Raw genomic sequence first — 14946 nt, 5'->3', positions numbered from 1 at the left:
CAAGAGGACTAAACGCATAGAAGAAAAAACCCTTGCAGGTAAATTGACGAGATTCAGGAAAAGTTCGTAACCATTGTCACTTTATTCTGGCAACGCGCCGGAAACTGTAGACCTTCAACAGCTTCGTTCGGAATGTTCGCCCTCTATGCATGACTTTTACTGCATCTCCATTCTCTTATGTCGACCAGCTCATCCGCGTGATAGCAATGGTACCTGGTCTGACACGGGCAGGTCTTGCGCAGCAGCAAAGCTTTCTGAATAGTGGTCTGTGCTAGACGATAAGGCTGTTTTCAGTCGGTAGCCGCAAGAACAGAAAACCTGGCTGTTTCGGCCATTTGGCTTTGTGTTGAGGTCTCCGATAGACCTTCTCTTATCAGCCAACTCATCGAGCTCCTATGGTGGGATGATAGCGCGGGATTTACCTTCTGATTTGGATGTCAAGGATAAGGCATCCAGAGTCCACTTTAACACGACCGAGTCTTAGACATCGACGGAAGCGTGGTGCTCTGATTCTGATTCCAATATGACTGAGGTTTTGATCACCAAGTCAAAAGTGAAACCGTGTGAATTGACCACCCACGGTGTTGTAACTCGGATTTTAGGCGAGAAACTCGTTGACGAAGCAGAAGGTCGGACTGTGGACTGGATTACCGCGACCCGTGTGAATCTGGTGTGAGGGTGACTGATGGTGATTCATGTTTTCAAGGCTTGTCACTTCCAGTATGAAGGGACTCACACTTCGTGATTCACCACTGAGAACTGGAGCTGAAGCTCCATCCATGTGCTAGTCGGGGCGTGTTGGCGTGAAGAGGAGATTTTGGAATCGGAGACCGAAGCGTTGGATTTGCCCACTAAATAATGGCTTACCAGTAGGTATGACAATCAGTCCTCTCATCAACCGCCCACCCCTGAGCTCATGGAAGTCCCAATCGAATTTTGTCAAACTTTCCAGCGTTCGGATGATCTCGTTAGCATCAATGGACGAAGCCTGCTCAGAGATCAGGTATCTGGCTATGGCTCTGGCTCGTCATCATCAAATAGCGACGCTAAGCCATTAGATCGAAGTTGCTGACTCCTTTGGCCGTGTGCCGATCGAACCGAGGAGAACGTCGTCAGTTCAACGGAAATGGCATGTTGTTTAACCTCCACCTTCATAAGCAGGTCGTGAAGTCAAGTCCAGGGTATCAAGTTCCACACACTCCAGCTCGTTGTCTCGGGTACAATAGCCTCTATCTCCGCAATCTTGCCATCGCCGAAGATCTCCCTCAAGATACTCACAGCCGTGAGCTCCACTGGGACGTCTACTTCAATAATCCCTCCTCGAGTGACCACTCTTCGATACTTTGCCGTCTTCACCAGCGCAGCCGCCTCCGCCTCTAAGTGGTTCGCCATTTTTTCTCGCCGCGTAGTCTCAAGCTTCAGCTTCCTATCAGCGCCTTTTCTGATCATCAACTCCGCCGCTTTGAACCAGGTTTCTTTGGCTTGGGAACTTTTGATATCCTTTTTCTCGTAGCATGAGAGCAGGAAAAGCGCCCAGACGGTGATGTTGCCGTAAATCGATACCTTTTCGTTGGGGTTGGCTCCCTTGTCCAGAAGCAAGCGAACCATGTCGAAATCGATAAACTCCACAAGTTGCGGAAGTCTAGTCGGGGTTACAATATTGGGTCGCAATGCGTAATCCAGAAACGGGCGGCCACTTTTGGCGCGCAGAAGGTTAGGTTTGCTATCGAGCTTCTCCTTGACATACAAGCCTAGGCGACTCTGAACTGCCAACGCGAGAAAGCTGTTGTAGTTGTATTCGTCGAAGTACAAGCCTCTTGGTGGATCGCGAGCATTTGTCCAGTGATAGACCATACCGTTATCAGCGTAGTCCGAGATGACTCGATCGAGTTGTTCTAGTAATTTGGTCTGTGGCGCTTTCTGCTCTATTTCAACTTCGTGGGCATAGAACATGAGTGTGTCAACGAGAGAAAACACCACGTTGAGTCGGTTTTGAATGCCATGTTTGAGAGGCAAGCTCTTCGCTCTGGCCAGCTCTACGTAGCAGAGTGCTTGATGAGCATCCCATTTGGCTGTGTTGTTGTCGGTCGCGCGTTGAACCAGGTCTTGGTACATGTCCTTTTCCATGAGAAAATCGCTTACAGTTCTATGGAGGAAGTCCACTTGATAATCAAGCCTTTGGTCGGTAAGGGTCTCATTCACCTCGAGCAAGTCTTTGCACAGGAAATTGATCCGATCCCTAACATCCTCGTGTACGAGCGTCAGTTGTTCTGGGGACATCGGCTCGATCACCGCTTCAAGCGCGTAGCCCGGTTCGCGATGCTCTTTCTCGAGATAGCGATAGCAGGCAACAGAGAGTGGCTGCACAGCATGGGTCGTCAGAAGGAACACCTTGGCAGATTCCGTCCGGTGTGCTGTGTCAATTCCATCGAATATTTGCTTGAAATAAGATTCCAAGTCTTTCGGCATTGTGTCGAGTTTTGCTTGGAGGTCTTCTAGTTTGTTCCGCTCTCCCAATCCTTTCAAGAGCTGATTGACTACCAAGAACACCCATAAGAATACACCGAGGGCTCTTTCAATCACTTCATGGACAAACAAACCATATTTCTTGTCTATTCGCTCTGCTTGGGTGAATCTTTTATCTTTCTCTAGTATATCCTTCACGAAGCGCTCGATATCACGCTTCGTATGTCTTTCGAGCAGAAGTGAGCCATCACAGTTCCCTTCAGCGAAAGCTGTCCTGAATGGAGTCCAAGGACGACTGGCGAGACACATTTTGATGTTTTCAGCTTTTGCCAAAAGTTGGAGCCTGTCTATAATTTCGGTGGGTCGTCCATCATATTCGTCCAAGCCATCAATGAACATGCAGAACAGTATCCCGGGCGTGGGCTGGTTTGATATGATGACAAAAGCAGCGTCGAGTTCCTCAAGGGTCCATGGATCGCTCTCTTCGCCGTATGCACTATCTTCTTGCCATCGACTTTCGCAGACAATCGGAATGAGATTAGGGCATCGTCTCAGAATCTGGAATAGCAGCGACTGAAAGAGACCTTCTTTGGACTTCTGCATAGCCGATCCAACAGCCCAGAAAAACCAGGAGATCAATACAGGTTTTGCAGAAAGACCCGCCCAATCTTGGAGATAGTGGCTAACGCGTGCATTCTCGGCGAGGAACTTCATGAGAGTGGATTTCCCAGACCCTGCTTTCCCAGAGATCCAATAGATACCATTTTTATCTTGGAGCCACTCTTTGAAGCCTGTGGGTGGTATGGCAGGGTCCTTGGAGTCTTCCAACATCCAATCGAAAGTCTGCGTGTGAGCTTTGTGAACATCATTGAATCTCCGCTTCCACTCGGTGAACTCAAGGCTCTTGAGGACTTTTTTCTTCATTCGCCACTCTGTGACCTTCTTCGGCCAGGTCGCCGAGTTTCTGAATTAGGATCTGGGCGCGATTGCTGTCATCGGCCTGTCGCGCGGCGTATCTCCGAATGTCAGCCTTTAGCTGCTCCATGTGGTGAACGCTCTCGATCTGCATTAGGGTATGCTCCTTGGAGATGTGGTTCATTCGCTTGGATAGTTCAGACTGCTGGTTGCTAAAGCGAAGGAGTTAGTCGAGTAAACTGTATCACAAATTTGGCGATACGTACGTCATCATTACTTGTAATCGAGAATCAATCTGCTTCTGTATCTTGAGCAATCGTGTCTCAATATCCTTGACCTTTCCTTTCTTTCGTGCACTTTTGATGGCGTTCTTGAAGCTTTTCCATTGCGTTGCATCTGGCGGCACCTCCAACTCCGCCAGGAGGTTCATCAATGCTTCTACTTCTCGCATGCATGAACCGACGAGCTTTCCAAGTGCTCTGTCATCGTCGTCTAGCATTTGGAAGTTTTGGTCCTTACTGGTTAGATCCTTGTATAGGAGGTTGATATCCTTAGTAATCTCGCCACTTGTCACATTATCTTTTGTCGCGCCATTGGCGGAATAGTATATCTCTTGACTTTGTGAAACTAGCTTACATCCGAAGTCGACGATCTGGATGACAGAGCTCGCGATACTTAAGGCGGTCAAAGGGTCAAGCATTGCAAGAGAAGGTCTCTGTCCACCACAGGCATTTAGGTGAGTCCGTCTGATCTTTAACTTATAAATTATAGATTACAAGTAAGACAAGTATAAAGTAACCAGCTATAAAGCCTTAGAAGTAAGCATCGCTTGGCCAACAATGACAGTGTATGGTTGTTATATTGTTGAATGAGCGGATTTGGGGCTGGTCTTCAGCCTTACGGTTTAGTCAACACGGCTACCTTACTTGGATAATCAGGCCAGCAGCACGATGTGGGGGCGGCAGCTGCCTTTCCAAACGATTAGGTAAGCCGCCCTATTCATCATGCTAGTCCTATTGGAGTTAGCCAAGTAGCTTTGATACTTGCCTGTCTACTTCATAAGGTACGTACTTGACTCGTAGGTACGGACCAGGTATATGAGGCTACTTGAAAAAAGTCGCTGCCAGTCCCAACACATTACTTGTGCTCCTTCTCTAAATCTATGTCAACCTGCGATTGAGTTCCTCTATCCACCGCCGCCTTAGCGGCTCTAGCACATACATATGTGTATTGATTGCGTGCGAGGGGCCTGATCTCCAAGTGTCCAGGGATGTCCGACAGTAAGGCACGGTCGACTTCTTACTCCATTCGTAACCCACCTTTTCCAAAACTAAATAATTATGTTCACAGCTAGGTCCAACCGGTCCAACCTCAGGAAACTTGGCCATTCAGCTGGCGGCTGGGAATGGACAGCATCCAGAAGACCTCGAGAGGAATCCACACCGATTCTTCATGGAGAGGACGCAGATACAGAGCTGTATGGCAATGAGACCAGAATGCTTGGGGGCACAGAAGCCGCATTCCAAACGCCTTGGCATAGGGATAATAGGCGGTGGGTTCGGTGGCCAGCACAATTGTGGCACGTCACCGGGCAACGTTTTGTACCTCAGGCATGTCTTTCCCAGGTCGTTCACCCCTCTTGACTACCAGTACTTGGGAAGGCCATGTCTCGGGGGCGTCTGCTCCTACCGTACTCCGCAAACATGCCATGTAACCAACTGCACACCGTTTGATAACGTCAATGATGAGTTTGCTCTCCACTGTTTGGTACCTTGGTCACAGTCCTAGATTCAGGGGCATTTCCTCGTGGCGTACTCCCTTAGAATGCTTTGTCACTTACTGAAAGTTTCCCAATCATGGCAACGCTGAATTTGAATCATAAACCAGCTGCGCGTCTTCGGGATTGATCTTTTCCTCGTTCATATCGGATCTTGGGTTGCAGGCCAAATTCCGCGCGCAATTTCTCCCGATATCCAGCTCAAATATGCATCATGACTCACTAGAATACTGACTCCTTCGTGTAGGGACGAAAGTCGGCATTTCGACCAGCTTCTTACTGGTGGTCACGTTGGCTGGGCTACGTCTGGCGGATGTTCCAACGCTCAGGAGGGTATCGGAACCTGTTACAACCTTTGCCACAGAGCTACCTGAACCTGTTACTGGTCTTTCTTCCTCTGGCACTCGTCGCTGTTGTTACTCCCTTGGCCCCAGATGTCGTCCTTATATTCAATTTCTTGGCTATTATTCCATTATCTGGTCTCGTGCACTCAGCTTGTGAAGACTTGTCAGCGAACTCGAATCCAGCTCTGGGAAGGTTGCTTGTCGCGTTTTCGGATAACCTTGTTGAGTTTGTTGTATGTGTCACACCTACCGCTATTAGGCCATGGGTCTTTATTGATTCTGCCAAGGTTGGCATAGTAGCTCTATGCAAAGGTGAAATACGTCTGGTGCAACTCAGTGTAATCGGTAGTGTTTTGTGCTACTCTCTCCTCGTATGTGCTCTCACGGTGACTTCTTGCCGCTGTGGTTTTTTGCTAAAAAGGCCAGATAATGGGCTCGTGCTTCTTTGCCCACGGCATGAAGTACAGCCGGGGATCCTTCAATTCATTCACGACAAAGAGTATTACCTCACTCAACCTCCTTGCCTTGTGTTGCCTCTTGATACCATCAGAGCTCTACACGGGTACAGTATCAGAGACCTACGATACGGCTTACGGTGACAATCTCATGCTGCTCATAAGCCTTGGAATTGCGATAATACTCTTGGCTTTGTACATCTTATACCTTTTATTCACACTCAAAACCCACAGCGATTATTTCTACGAGGACCCAGAAAACTATGAGGAAGATGCTTCTGCCGACGCAGCCAATTTGTCGCTTGGCCCCTTCGCGGCCATCACTTGGCTCGCTGTCAGCCTTACGTGCATCACGCTCTGTACGTTGGCCCTGGTGTCGAGCATCCAAGGTTCGATCTGGAAAGCACACAAGTCTTTTCTTGGCTTTATACTCTTTCCCTTTTTGGGGAATGTAACAGACTACCTGTCTGCTTGCGTAGTCGCATGGAAGAATAATTTGGATATCACCATTCTCGTTACCATTGGGAGCAGTATGCAGCTCTTACTCTTCACTTTGCCCATCTTGGTCATCCTAGGGTGGATAATAAACGAGCCGATGACTTTGCACGTTGACTTTTTTGAGACTGCAACTGTCTTCCTTGGTGTGTTCGTCGTTAACGGCCTGGTTCAAAACGCGAAGAGCAATTACTTGACTGGCGCAATGTGCATTGCTCTGTAAGTCTCTGACGCTAAAGCTGGTACTACTCTGACATCGCTAAAGCTATGCCATCATCGCTCTTGCGACATTTCTCCATCCAGACGATGTGTATTCCAGCCCAATACCCATCTGAGCGGGTTAACGGCATTGCAATCGAATCGAAGCGTCCTTCTAGTGCAGATTCCGTCTTTTGGATTGGAAGATAGGAAGCAGAAGCTGAGCGACTGGCTGACTGCCGTCAGTGGGTGCCGGAAGCCAATATCAGCGGCAGAAATTGTTACTGAGAATAGCGCTGCTAGAAAAAGTCGCAGCTGCTGCGGTACGAGTCCTTAAAAATATAAAGACTTAGTATTACGAGGAGTTGATTTCCACTGGCCCAAGGCTCTGTTGGAGCTGGACCTCGTTCATGACAGCACAAATTCTCGGCTAAATACCCAAATTTTGTGTCTGAACAGACAAACACGGCGTTTGAGACTGTCACTTTTCTGGATGACCAAGGTTCAGCATATTACCTCCAGTCAGAGTTGAGACGGAAATATCAGGATGATCCCAACATAGAGCTTCCAGTACTGGAGTTCATGATTGCTCTTTGAAGGGCTGAGTCCCCGTCATGACTGTGATGTACAGAAGCACGAGTGGCAGTGGACGTGAACTAGGCAGCATCGGTTCAAGCATCCCGCAAGCGAAAAGGTTTCCGCAGGCAAGATGACGACTCTCTCAATCTTGCCAACGACCTTTTTCACATCCTTCTATGAAGCGTATACCCAATGAATCCCGTTACTGACGTTGGACATCGTCGCGCAACGCATCCGAGCCGAATAGAGAGCCCTGAGGTCCTCCATGGAGGCAGGCTTGCTCGTGCATGATGCTGTCGTCTGGGCTGGGCTTGATCTTCAGTCAGGCGTGGCTACCGGCGAGCTTTTGGGTTGAGAGTCAGCTTTTACTCGTCATTCTGAATGTAGTCTTTGTCAACGGTACCGTTCTTCGCCTTCTTCGCCTTCTTCGGCTTGGACTGCTGCTCTGCTTCATTCTCAATGCCCTTGGTTTCCCCCACGGCTCCTTTCCTCTTTTTGCCGGGCTTGGCAGGCGGCATCGCTGTCCCCTCTGCGGTTTCTCTACTTTGTCCACAACGTACCGCTTCGAGCCCGGCTGCTTCTTTACCGAGCACATACGCTTTTCTTTCCCAGGTCCAGAATGCTCACTCCCTCGCCATTCTCTTTCTCCAGCCGCTCTCGCAGCGTTTACACGTTTTCGAGCATCTACTTTTTCCCCCCCCCCCCTATTTTTTTTTTTTTTTTTATTTTTTTTTTTTTTTTTTTTTTTTTTTTTTTTTTTTTTTTAAATATAAAAAACCACATATCGTCCTGACCGTGCGCTCTGTCCGGGCAACCGTTGCATTCTACGAAAAGCTATTGGGGATGAAGCACCAAGTGTTGACGTCTGCAAGACATAGAGATGTGGAACGGTAACCAGATCTCCATGCTCCTCCTCCTTCCAGTCAATCCAGTCGGAGAATAGCTCGTAGGGCGTTACCACTGTGACATTAAATACCTATCATCGCGCATTCCCGCCTTGCCGTGTACTCTACAAATGCTCAAAAAAAATTCAAGTTCCGAAATTCTCATTGCATAATGACTTCACCAAGCTTTGGTCTCTGACCGACCAGGATACGATAGGCACGCACTTGTCTTCGGCTCCCAAAAAAATCAATCTCCACCAAGCTGGCCGCGAATTCGGGCCCAAAAGCCCAGAATGTACAAACCGGCAATGGGGATCTATGTTTCTTGACCGATACACCCGTGGACGAAGTTCTCAAGACGTTTCAGGAGCAAAAGGTGGATGTACGTCAGTTTCTCGTCCTACGCTACGATGTCGAAAGCTACCTTGGTGAGCGGGCGAGAGACTAGTCAATCATCTTCCGCACACGCGAGCGCCTCGTAAGCGGAGACTGACATGAACTCAAGGTCTTGAAAGGTGGAAAGGTAGCCGACAGGACCGGTGCGGTGGGCCATCTCCAGAGTAGTGTATGTGCGGGATCCTGATGGGAATTTGGTAGAATCGCAAAATCCTCCCCCTTCCCCTCCCACCATCACCCATCTCCTCTTTCCCATCCCACTCCCCCACGTCCAGAACACGCCGCCTCTGCCTCATCAGCCACCCCGCGCCGGGGCTTATCCCACGCATTCGGCACACAACGCCCGCACCGCTGCCTTCGCCTATGCGGAATTGGTGACCGAATCGGGCCTGGTAACGTAGACGTCACGGTCACGGGCGCGATGTGGTTGAGCTTGGTGTTGTTCGTAAGCTGGATGGATGGGGATGATGTCGCACGGACGGGCGAGCTTGAGCGGTGATGGTCGGGGTCGGGGTCGGGATTGTTGGGGTGGGTTTTGGGGAAAGGGTTGGGGGTGGAGATGGAGATGTCGCGGGGGCGGATATTCGGTCGGGTTGGGTTGTGTGAGATGGGCGGAGGGGAGGTGTTCATGATGTAGGTGCGTGGGAGGGGTTTCGGGATGGGCGCCTGGCGGGGTTTGATAGTTGGTCTGGGTTTCACTGGCTTGCACTGTTGCGATGTGGGTTGGATTGGAGTCTGCGGAATCGGACGTGGATTTCGTAAAGTAGAGAGTCACTAGAGTAGACGTATTATATTCTAGAAATGCGACTTCTTTTTGTCTGGCGGTGGAGATGAAGACGGTTTAGAGAGGGACAGAATGGGTCGAGGGACGTTTAATCCATAAATATATTCTTTCAGAATTGGTGCTGTGACTCACGGACAAGTAAAAAAGAGGAACATTGCTCTCTTAGCGTGAGTATAAAACCAACCGCAGGAACATCGCATCCGGACAAGGGAATGGACAGTAGGAGAAAGCCTTTTGAGATGGTAGGGGGCTTTGAGGGAGATGAAATGAGAGAGTGTCATGAATATAGAGAAACCTGCAAGCCACTGGAAGCTCATAGGCCAAAAATGACCTGTAATCACTTTTTGAACTAAGGTAGCTCGTCTATACTACCGTCCACGCCGTTCACGCCGTCCGTTGACGCTCCATTGATGCTCGGGAACCCTTTAGGTTCTTTCACGTAGTCCAGCCAACCGAAGGGGTCCTTTATCTTGCCTTGTTGTATTGACTTCAGTGTAGTCAGGAGCTTCTCACACGCCGGTCCAGGCTTATCGCTTCCGCCTTGATATATAAATTTGTCGTTCCTCGACCTCATCGTGATAGACTTGATAGGTACCAGCGCCGCAGCCGTGCCAGCGGCCATGATCTCGGTGAAGGTGGATATTTCATCGTACTTTATTGATCGACATTCCACCTTCCAGCCTAAAGACTTTGCGATCTCGCAGACGCTGTCGGATGTGACGCTCTTGATCACACTTTTGCTGTCTGGCACAACCACTGTATACTCTTCTCCTTCTTTATGCACTCCAACGAAGCCAGATGTTGAGAACTCGTCAACCTCGGTCTTTGTTCTGCTATCTAAGTGCAACGTGATACCGAAACCGTCTTTCTTTGCTCTTTCACTCCATTTCAGGACAGGACCATAGTTTCCTCCTAATTTAGCGGATCCTGTACCTTCCGGCGCAGCTCGGTCGAACTCCTCAAGAATCAAGGCGTCGACGGGATGAACGCCATGGAAGACGCCAACCGGTACCACAAAGACAACAAAGGTAAACTCTTCCGGGCGGGGTTAGTCCGAGATGTGCGGAGCTTCCATATACCAGGGGCCGGATGTACATGGAAGCACCGGTGCGATGAGGAGGGACATGTTCGGCGTTGAGCCCTACTGCTAGGTGACAGCATTTGACGAAGTGTGTTTCTGGTACAGGGGGTATCGCGACAAATCCGGCAGAGTGGGCCATTCGTTTTGCGTTGGCCATGGTGCGGAAGATAGCTATCTGGTCGTCTGGTGTTCGAAATGTTTTGATCCCTTCAAATGCTTGCTCGCCATAATTCAGGGCAGGTGCCATGCCGTGTATGCGGAGATAAGGGTCCGCGATGAATTGGGGTTCACTCCATTTGCCGGTATTGACGCTGTAATATGATTCGATGTGGCCATTGACTGCGTGAGTTATAAGCTCGAAATATGTGTGATCCTGCATGTTCGCACATACCATCGCGGACTTTGAAGCCTATGTTGTCCCAATCTGCATAGCTGTCAGAAATGACCCTGAAGCTTGAAGCCGTGTTACAATACCAATGGATTCTACAGGCGGCGGAGGAAACGGCATTATGGGGGGGTTGATGGGGGCAAATTGTATGTAAATTGTCAATGACTAGAATATCAAGGTGAGACGAAGGCGAGGAGGTGGAAAAAAAGTTGCGGAGTGTTTATGTGAGATTTTGGGGCTTCTGGGAGCGGCGATATCGGTGAAGCTTAAGGTACCTATGCATGCCCGAGTCCCTGCATAAGTAAGCGCATAATTCAGCCTTACAGAATTGTGAAGGCTCAGAACTTCGTCTGATGTTCTTCGTAACCTCTAGGTTAGGTTCCTATTCCATTTTCCTTCTTTGATGATTGCCTATATTTCCCTGCCAGTGAACCGCGCGAATGCTCCACGGGCTTTGAAATGACCGCCTATGGAACCACCTGACCTTACCTGAAGACCCTCCATCGTTCTACCCCCCCCCCCGCCTCGGGCGCCATGCCTACCCCGGGCACGGTACCAACCCGACGCTTCATCCTCCTACTAGTTACAGCCGTCGGTCTTGTCTCGCTCCTGACTTGGACGTTCTCTGGACGAAGGAACCTAGATGCGACCTTCAGCTCCATTCCCATACACCAGGTCAGCGTGGACGATGATGTGCTGAAAGGGGATGCGATCATGGGCAAGATTGGGAATGAGACAATAAAAGCGGAATTAGGGAGGGCTGCGTGGAAGTTATTCCACACGACCATGGCGAAGTTCCCGGATAAGCCTTCGCAGGACGAGCAGACGGCGCTCTTTTCCTACATACATCTCTTTGCACGGCTTTATCCATGGTAAGTGTCAAAATATTAAGACAAAAGTTTCTTATGAGGGGCTTGCTGATGTTGGTTCTAAGCGGCGAATGTGCTGGCCATTTCCGTCAGATCCTCAATAAGTTCCCTCCGCAAGTCTCGTCGCGCTCATCCGCTGCGGCTTGGGCATGCCACGCTCACAACGAAGTCAATAAATCTCTGGAGAAAGATCTCTTCGACTGTTCTAACATTGGAGACTTCTACGATTGCGGTTGCGCTGAGGAAGATGAGAAGAAGGAAAAGAAAGCGACGAATACGGATAGAATTGATTTGCAGGTGGAGAAGCTGGGGTAAAGACTGCCCTTCAGAAGTGCCGCCCATACGCTGATGCTTTTCTCCTTCTCCAGGCCCACTAAGGGAGGTTAACTGCCCAGCTTGGGTTGGCCTTTTTGGAACTCTCGCGGATACCCCATTGCATAGATATGGCGTTCCGGAAACATGAAAGACCTTTCAACACCACTTTGGAAATCCATGCATTTGAAAGTGAAAAGTGTGTGAAGTTTGAGTAGCTCGGCTTAAGCTGCGAATGTTTACGACCGTTACTATTAGCTCTTTGCAGCAACGTAGGAGATCTCAATATTTGTTCCAGACACAAACACTGTTGGGTGAGTCCTTTGTCGTTCTACCCCCTGGCCCCCCTTGTCTTCCCCCTGTTTCTGCCCAAGTCCAGAGCTTCGAATGAAACATCTGTCCTTGCTCGAAGAGCTGGTCTCAATACTCCATTCGGGCGTGTCCCCCTTTTTTCCCTCAAATTCCCGCGAAGCACTGAGTATACTATTACATCTTGACCGAGGAAAATCTGCTCAAAGCACCGTTGAAAGTGGCCCAAAAAGTGACACAAACCAGCTCCATATGCCCAAGACTATCGATCCCTCCATCAAAACATATATGTCCGGAGTTACAAAGCCACGAAAACTGACCACCAGACGCCCCTTCCCCCCTCCGGCTCGCCGAAGCAAGACGTGTTGTAACGACGAAATATTCAAACCCAACCGGGTTCAAAACCGACAAGACGACATCTCCAACCCCAAAGACTCCACCCCCAAAACACAAGTCCCACGATCCGTCCAATGGGCTCCTCCCCTACTCGTATGGTAACTTTTTCGAACTCGACTCATGTAGTCGAATAGGAACAATCTACTCCAATCCACACTCACCCACGGCACTTGGAATACGACCCCCGCGTTGGAGTTTTTGGAGGGTTTTGGACCGAACGACGAGACGAGAGGCCGGCTGAGGCTGGGCTTTTTGCCTTTTCGGACTACTTTGGGCCGACCTGCGTAGGATGTTTTCCGGCTTTTGGCGTAGATGGCGGTGTTTTTACAGTAGCAAGATACAGTTCAATATGGCGGGTAAGGTCGAAGCCGAGGGCTGATATAGACGGTCGTGCTTTTTCTGTCTTCGGTAGTGTGATGGTTGTTGGTGATGCGAGATGGGCAAATGCTACAACATGATTGACAATGCTGCTGGTATTTAATCGCTTGCTGTTAAGCCCAATGCTACCTCAGTTTGTGCAAGCCACGGTTTGCTTGCTGCAAAAGCATCTAAAACGCCTGGCTGCATAGCAACGTGAAGTGTCAAGCCACTCCGCATCACAGACCGTGGACTCAAGCGGCCATGCAAAGAACAGACCATATTTACAACGCTTTGCACAAACCGTCGACCATGTTTTCGCCGTCATCCATGATCTTCGGCTGTGCCGATCATTCAGGAATTCCCTTGCGTCACCCTCACAGCCCCCAATATCTGCTCCAACATGCCCTTCTGATCCCGCTGCTCCTTTTCCATTCGCTCAATCCTCGAGATAATCAACTCCCCGCTCTGCCTTTTCGGGTCTCCCAGCGCGCCGCCAGTGGATGCATCGGGAGTCCCAGCCGCTGCAGACATGGATGCGGTAGGAGCATTCTGGCGTTGAGAACGTAGACGGGAGGGAGTGGTGTTGGCTTGGTGGTTGGAGAATGGTGAGAGGGTGTTAGAGTCATCGTCTGCGTTCTGAAAGGAGGGGAAATGCTCAGCGGGACCGTTTGCGGTAGGCTGACGTGGATAGGTGTTAGGTGCGGAATCGTATTCTCCGTATCGGAGATGTGTTGGCTGAGGATGATTTTGATTGAAATCATTGAGCAGCTGTTGACCAGCTTCTGAAACAGGTTGCTGAGAGGCAGAAGAGATACTGGGAGTCTGTAGCTGAGGATCAAGCGCTGAATTCACTGCAGTTGGTGGTACAGGAGCCGTCCTCCTTCGCTTCTTAGACTTCTTGTTCATCACCTCGTCGCCATCCTCAAGCCAAGCCCACCTTCCGTTAGTACTCGGACCAGGGAACACGCCATTCGGATCCTCAAACGGCTGCTCTTCCGGCTGACCAGCAGCCAGCTCAGTCAGCTCTTTCTGAGTCTTATGCTTCTTCCTCGCATTGTAGATGTCCCTCGTCAACACCTTGATATCTGGCCACAGAATCCTCAACTCCTCCAAAGTCTCGGCCGGGCTCCTACCGGCATCACACATCTCATTCACCTTAATCACTTGCTCATCCGTCATGCGCCTCAACGTAGGATGCGCGCTCAAGTCCTCTGAGGGACCGTGATTATGCTCAGCCACCTCAGTTTCGACCTTCCAAGCCCCGTCTCTCTTCACATTTGCTAGCATCTTGAACTGACATCCTAGCAGACGACTCTCGCCCCGCTTGCGCTTTCGTTGTTCGGGAGTGAGGTTGCGGCGGTTCTCGTACGTGCCGCCTCGGTCGCATTTGAGCCAAAGGCGATTGAATCGTGAGCGAGCAATGACCACTGCGAAGCCTTGGTGAGCAGCCCAATCTTTGCAGCCGGCGAGCAGCTCTTCGCGGGAATTGAACTCGCTGAGGGGCATTGGGGCAAGGGAGCGTGGTGGGGGTGGTGAGGCTCCGGGAGAGATTGGCATGCGCTCTCGTTCAGGAGTGCTGGGACGTAGTACACCAAACATGGTGGCGGGCCTGTTGAAAGGTGCTGCCTTCTGGGAAAGGAGGCCGATGCCGATATTGATGTTGATGATTTGCCTGTCTTGAGCTGGACCGTGTGTGCGGAGTAAGAGTGTGTGTAATTTGAAGTGTCGTGGGACTAAAGACGGAGTCTCGGGATACGATTTTTTTAGCGGGTTCCACGTGACTACCCGTATCTCTCTGTGACAAAATATCGAGGAATACACTACTACCAGCCTCAGCCAACAGGACGTCGCCATCAAATTAATATATTGCACATCGCGGCGTCCCATTGACTTCTACCAGCGCTTGACGTAATCGCTGCTATCCCCTCAAGCCGCCTT

The 14946-nt window shown here is 50.0% G+C and overlaps 7 protein-coding genes across 7 annotated transcripts; 2 read left to right on the top strand and 5 right to left on the bottom strand.

Moving 5' to 3' along the window:
• Positions 1 to 1170: 1170 nt before the first annotated feature.
• Positions 1171 to 3297, bottom strand: HO173_009448 (uncharacterized protein; the record flags this gene model as incomplete). The annotated part of the gene is made up of 1 exon (XM_037311338.1): positions 1171 to 3297. One exon carries the CDS (start codon positions 3295 to 3297, stop codon positions 1171 to 1173), a length of 2127 nt encoding a protein of 708 aa, XP_037161772.1.
• Positions 3298 to 3361: 64 nt separating this feature from the next.
• On the bottom strand, positions 3362 to 4081 carry HO173_009447 (uncharacterized protein; the record flags this gene model as incomplete). Its single annotated transcript, XM_037311337.1, has 2 exons — positions 3362 to 3593; positions 3648 to 4081. The coding sequence occupies 2 exons, from the start codon at positions 4079 to 4081 to the stop codon at positions 3362 to 3364; spliced, it is 666 nt and encodes a 221-aa protein (XP_037161771.1).
• Positions 4082 to 7848: 3767 nt separating this feature from the next.
• On the top strand, positions 7849 to 8561 carry HO173_009446 (uncharacterized protein; the record flags this gene model as incomplete). Its single annotated transcript, XM_037311336.1, has 2 exons — positions 7849 to 7893; positions 8331 to 8561. The coding sequence occupies 2 exons, from the start codon at positions 7849 to 7851 to the stop codon at positions 8559 to 8561; spliced, it is 276 nt and encodes a 91-aa protein (XP_037161770.1).
• Positions 8562 to 8743: 182 nt separating this feature from the next.
• HO173_009445 (uncharacterized protein) lies at positions 8744 to 9139 on the bottom strand (the record flags this gene model as incomplete). Its single annotated transcript, XM_037311335.1, has 1 exon — positions 8744 to 9139. The coding sequence occupies one exon, from the start codon at positions 9137 to 9139 to the stop codon at positions 8744 to 8746; it is 396 nt and encodes a 131-aa protein (XP_037161769.1).
• Positions 9140 to 9642: 503 nt separating this feature from the next.
• HO173_009444 (uncharacterized protein) lies at positions 9643 to 9915 on the bottom strand (the record flags this gene model as incomplete). Its single annotated transcript, XM_037311334.1, has 1 exon — positions 9643 to 9915. One exon carries the CDS (start codon positions 9913 to 9915, stop codon positions 9643 to 9645), a length of 273 nt encoding a protein of 90 aa, XP_037161768.1.
• A 337-nt stretch (positions 9916 to 10252) lies between these two features.
• On the bottom strand, positions 10253 to 10882 carry HO173_009443 (uncharacterized protein; the record flags this gene model as incomplete). The annotated part of the gene is made up of 3 exons (XM_037311333.1): positions 10253 to 10713; positions 10766 to 10798; positions 10849 to 10882. 3 exons carry the CDS (start codon positions 10880 to 10882, stop codon positions 10253 to 10255), a joined length of 528 nt encoding a protein of 175 aa, XP_037161767.1.
• A 414-nt stretch (positions 10883 to 11296) lies between these two features.
• Positions 11297 to 12018, top strand: HO173_009442 (uncharacterized protein; the record flags this gene model as incomplete). Its single annotated transcript, XM_037311332.1, has 3 exons — positions 11297 to 11634; positions 11697 to 11942; positions 12000 to 12018. 3 exons carry the CDS (start codon positions 11297 to 11299, stop codon positions 12016 to 12018), a joined length of 603 nt encoding a protein of 200 aa, XP_037161766.1.
• Positions 12019 to 14946: the final 2928 nt, after the last annotated feature.

The sequence above is a fragment of the Letharia columbiana genome, assembly GCF_014066305.1.
Source record: "Letharia columbiana isolate WasteWater2 chromosome Unknown Sc0000040_s0, whole genome shotgun sequence".
NCBI classification, from domain to species: domain Eukaryota; kingdom Fungi; phylum Ascomycota; class Lecanoromycetes; order Lecanorales; family Parmeliaceae; genus Letharia; species Letharia columbiana.
The sequence above is the reverse complement of the archived record's forward strand: the minus strand, read 5'-3'. Positions and strand labels throughout refer to the sequence as shown.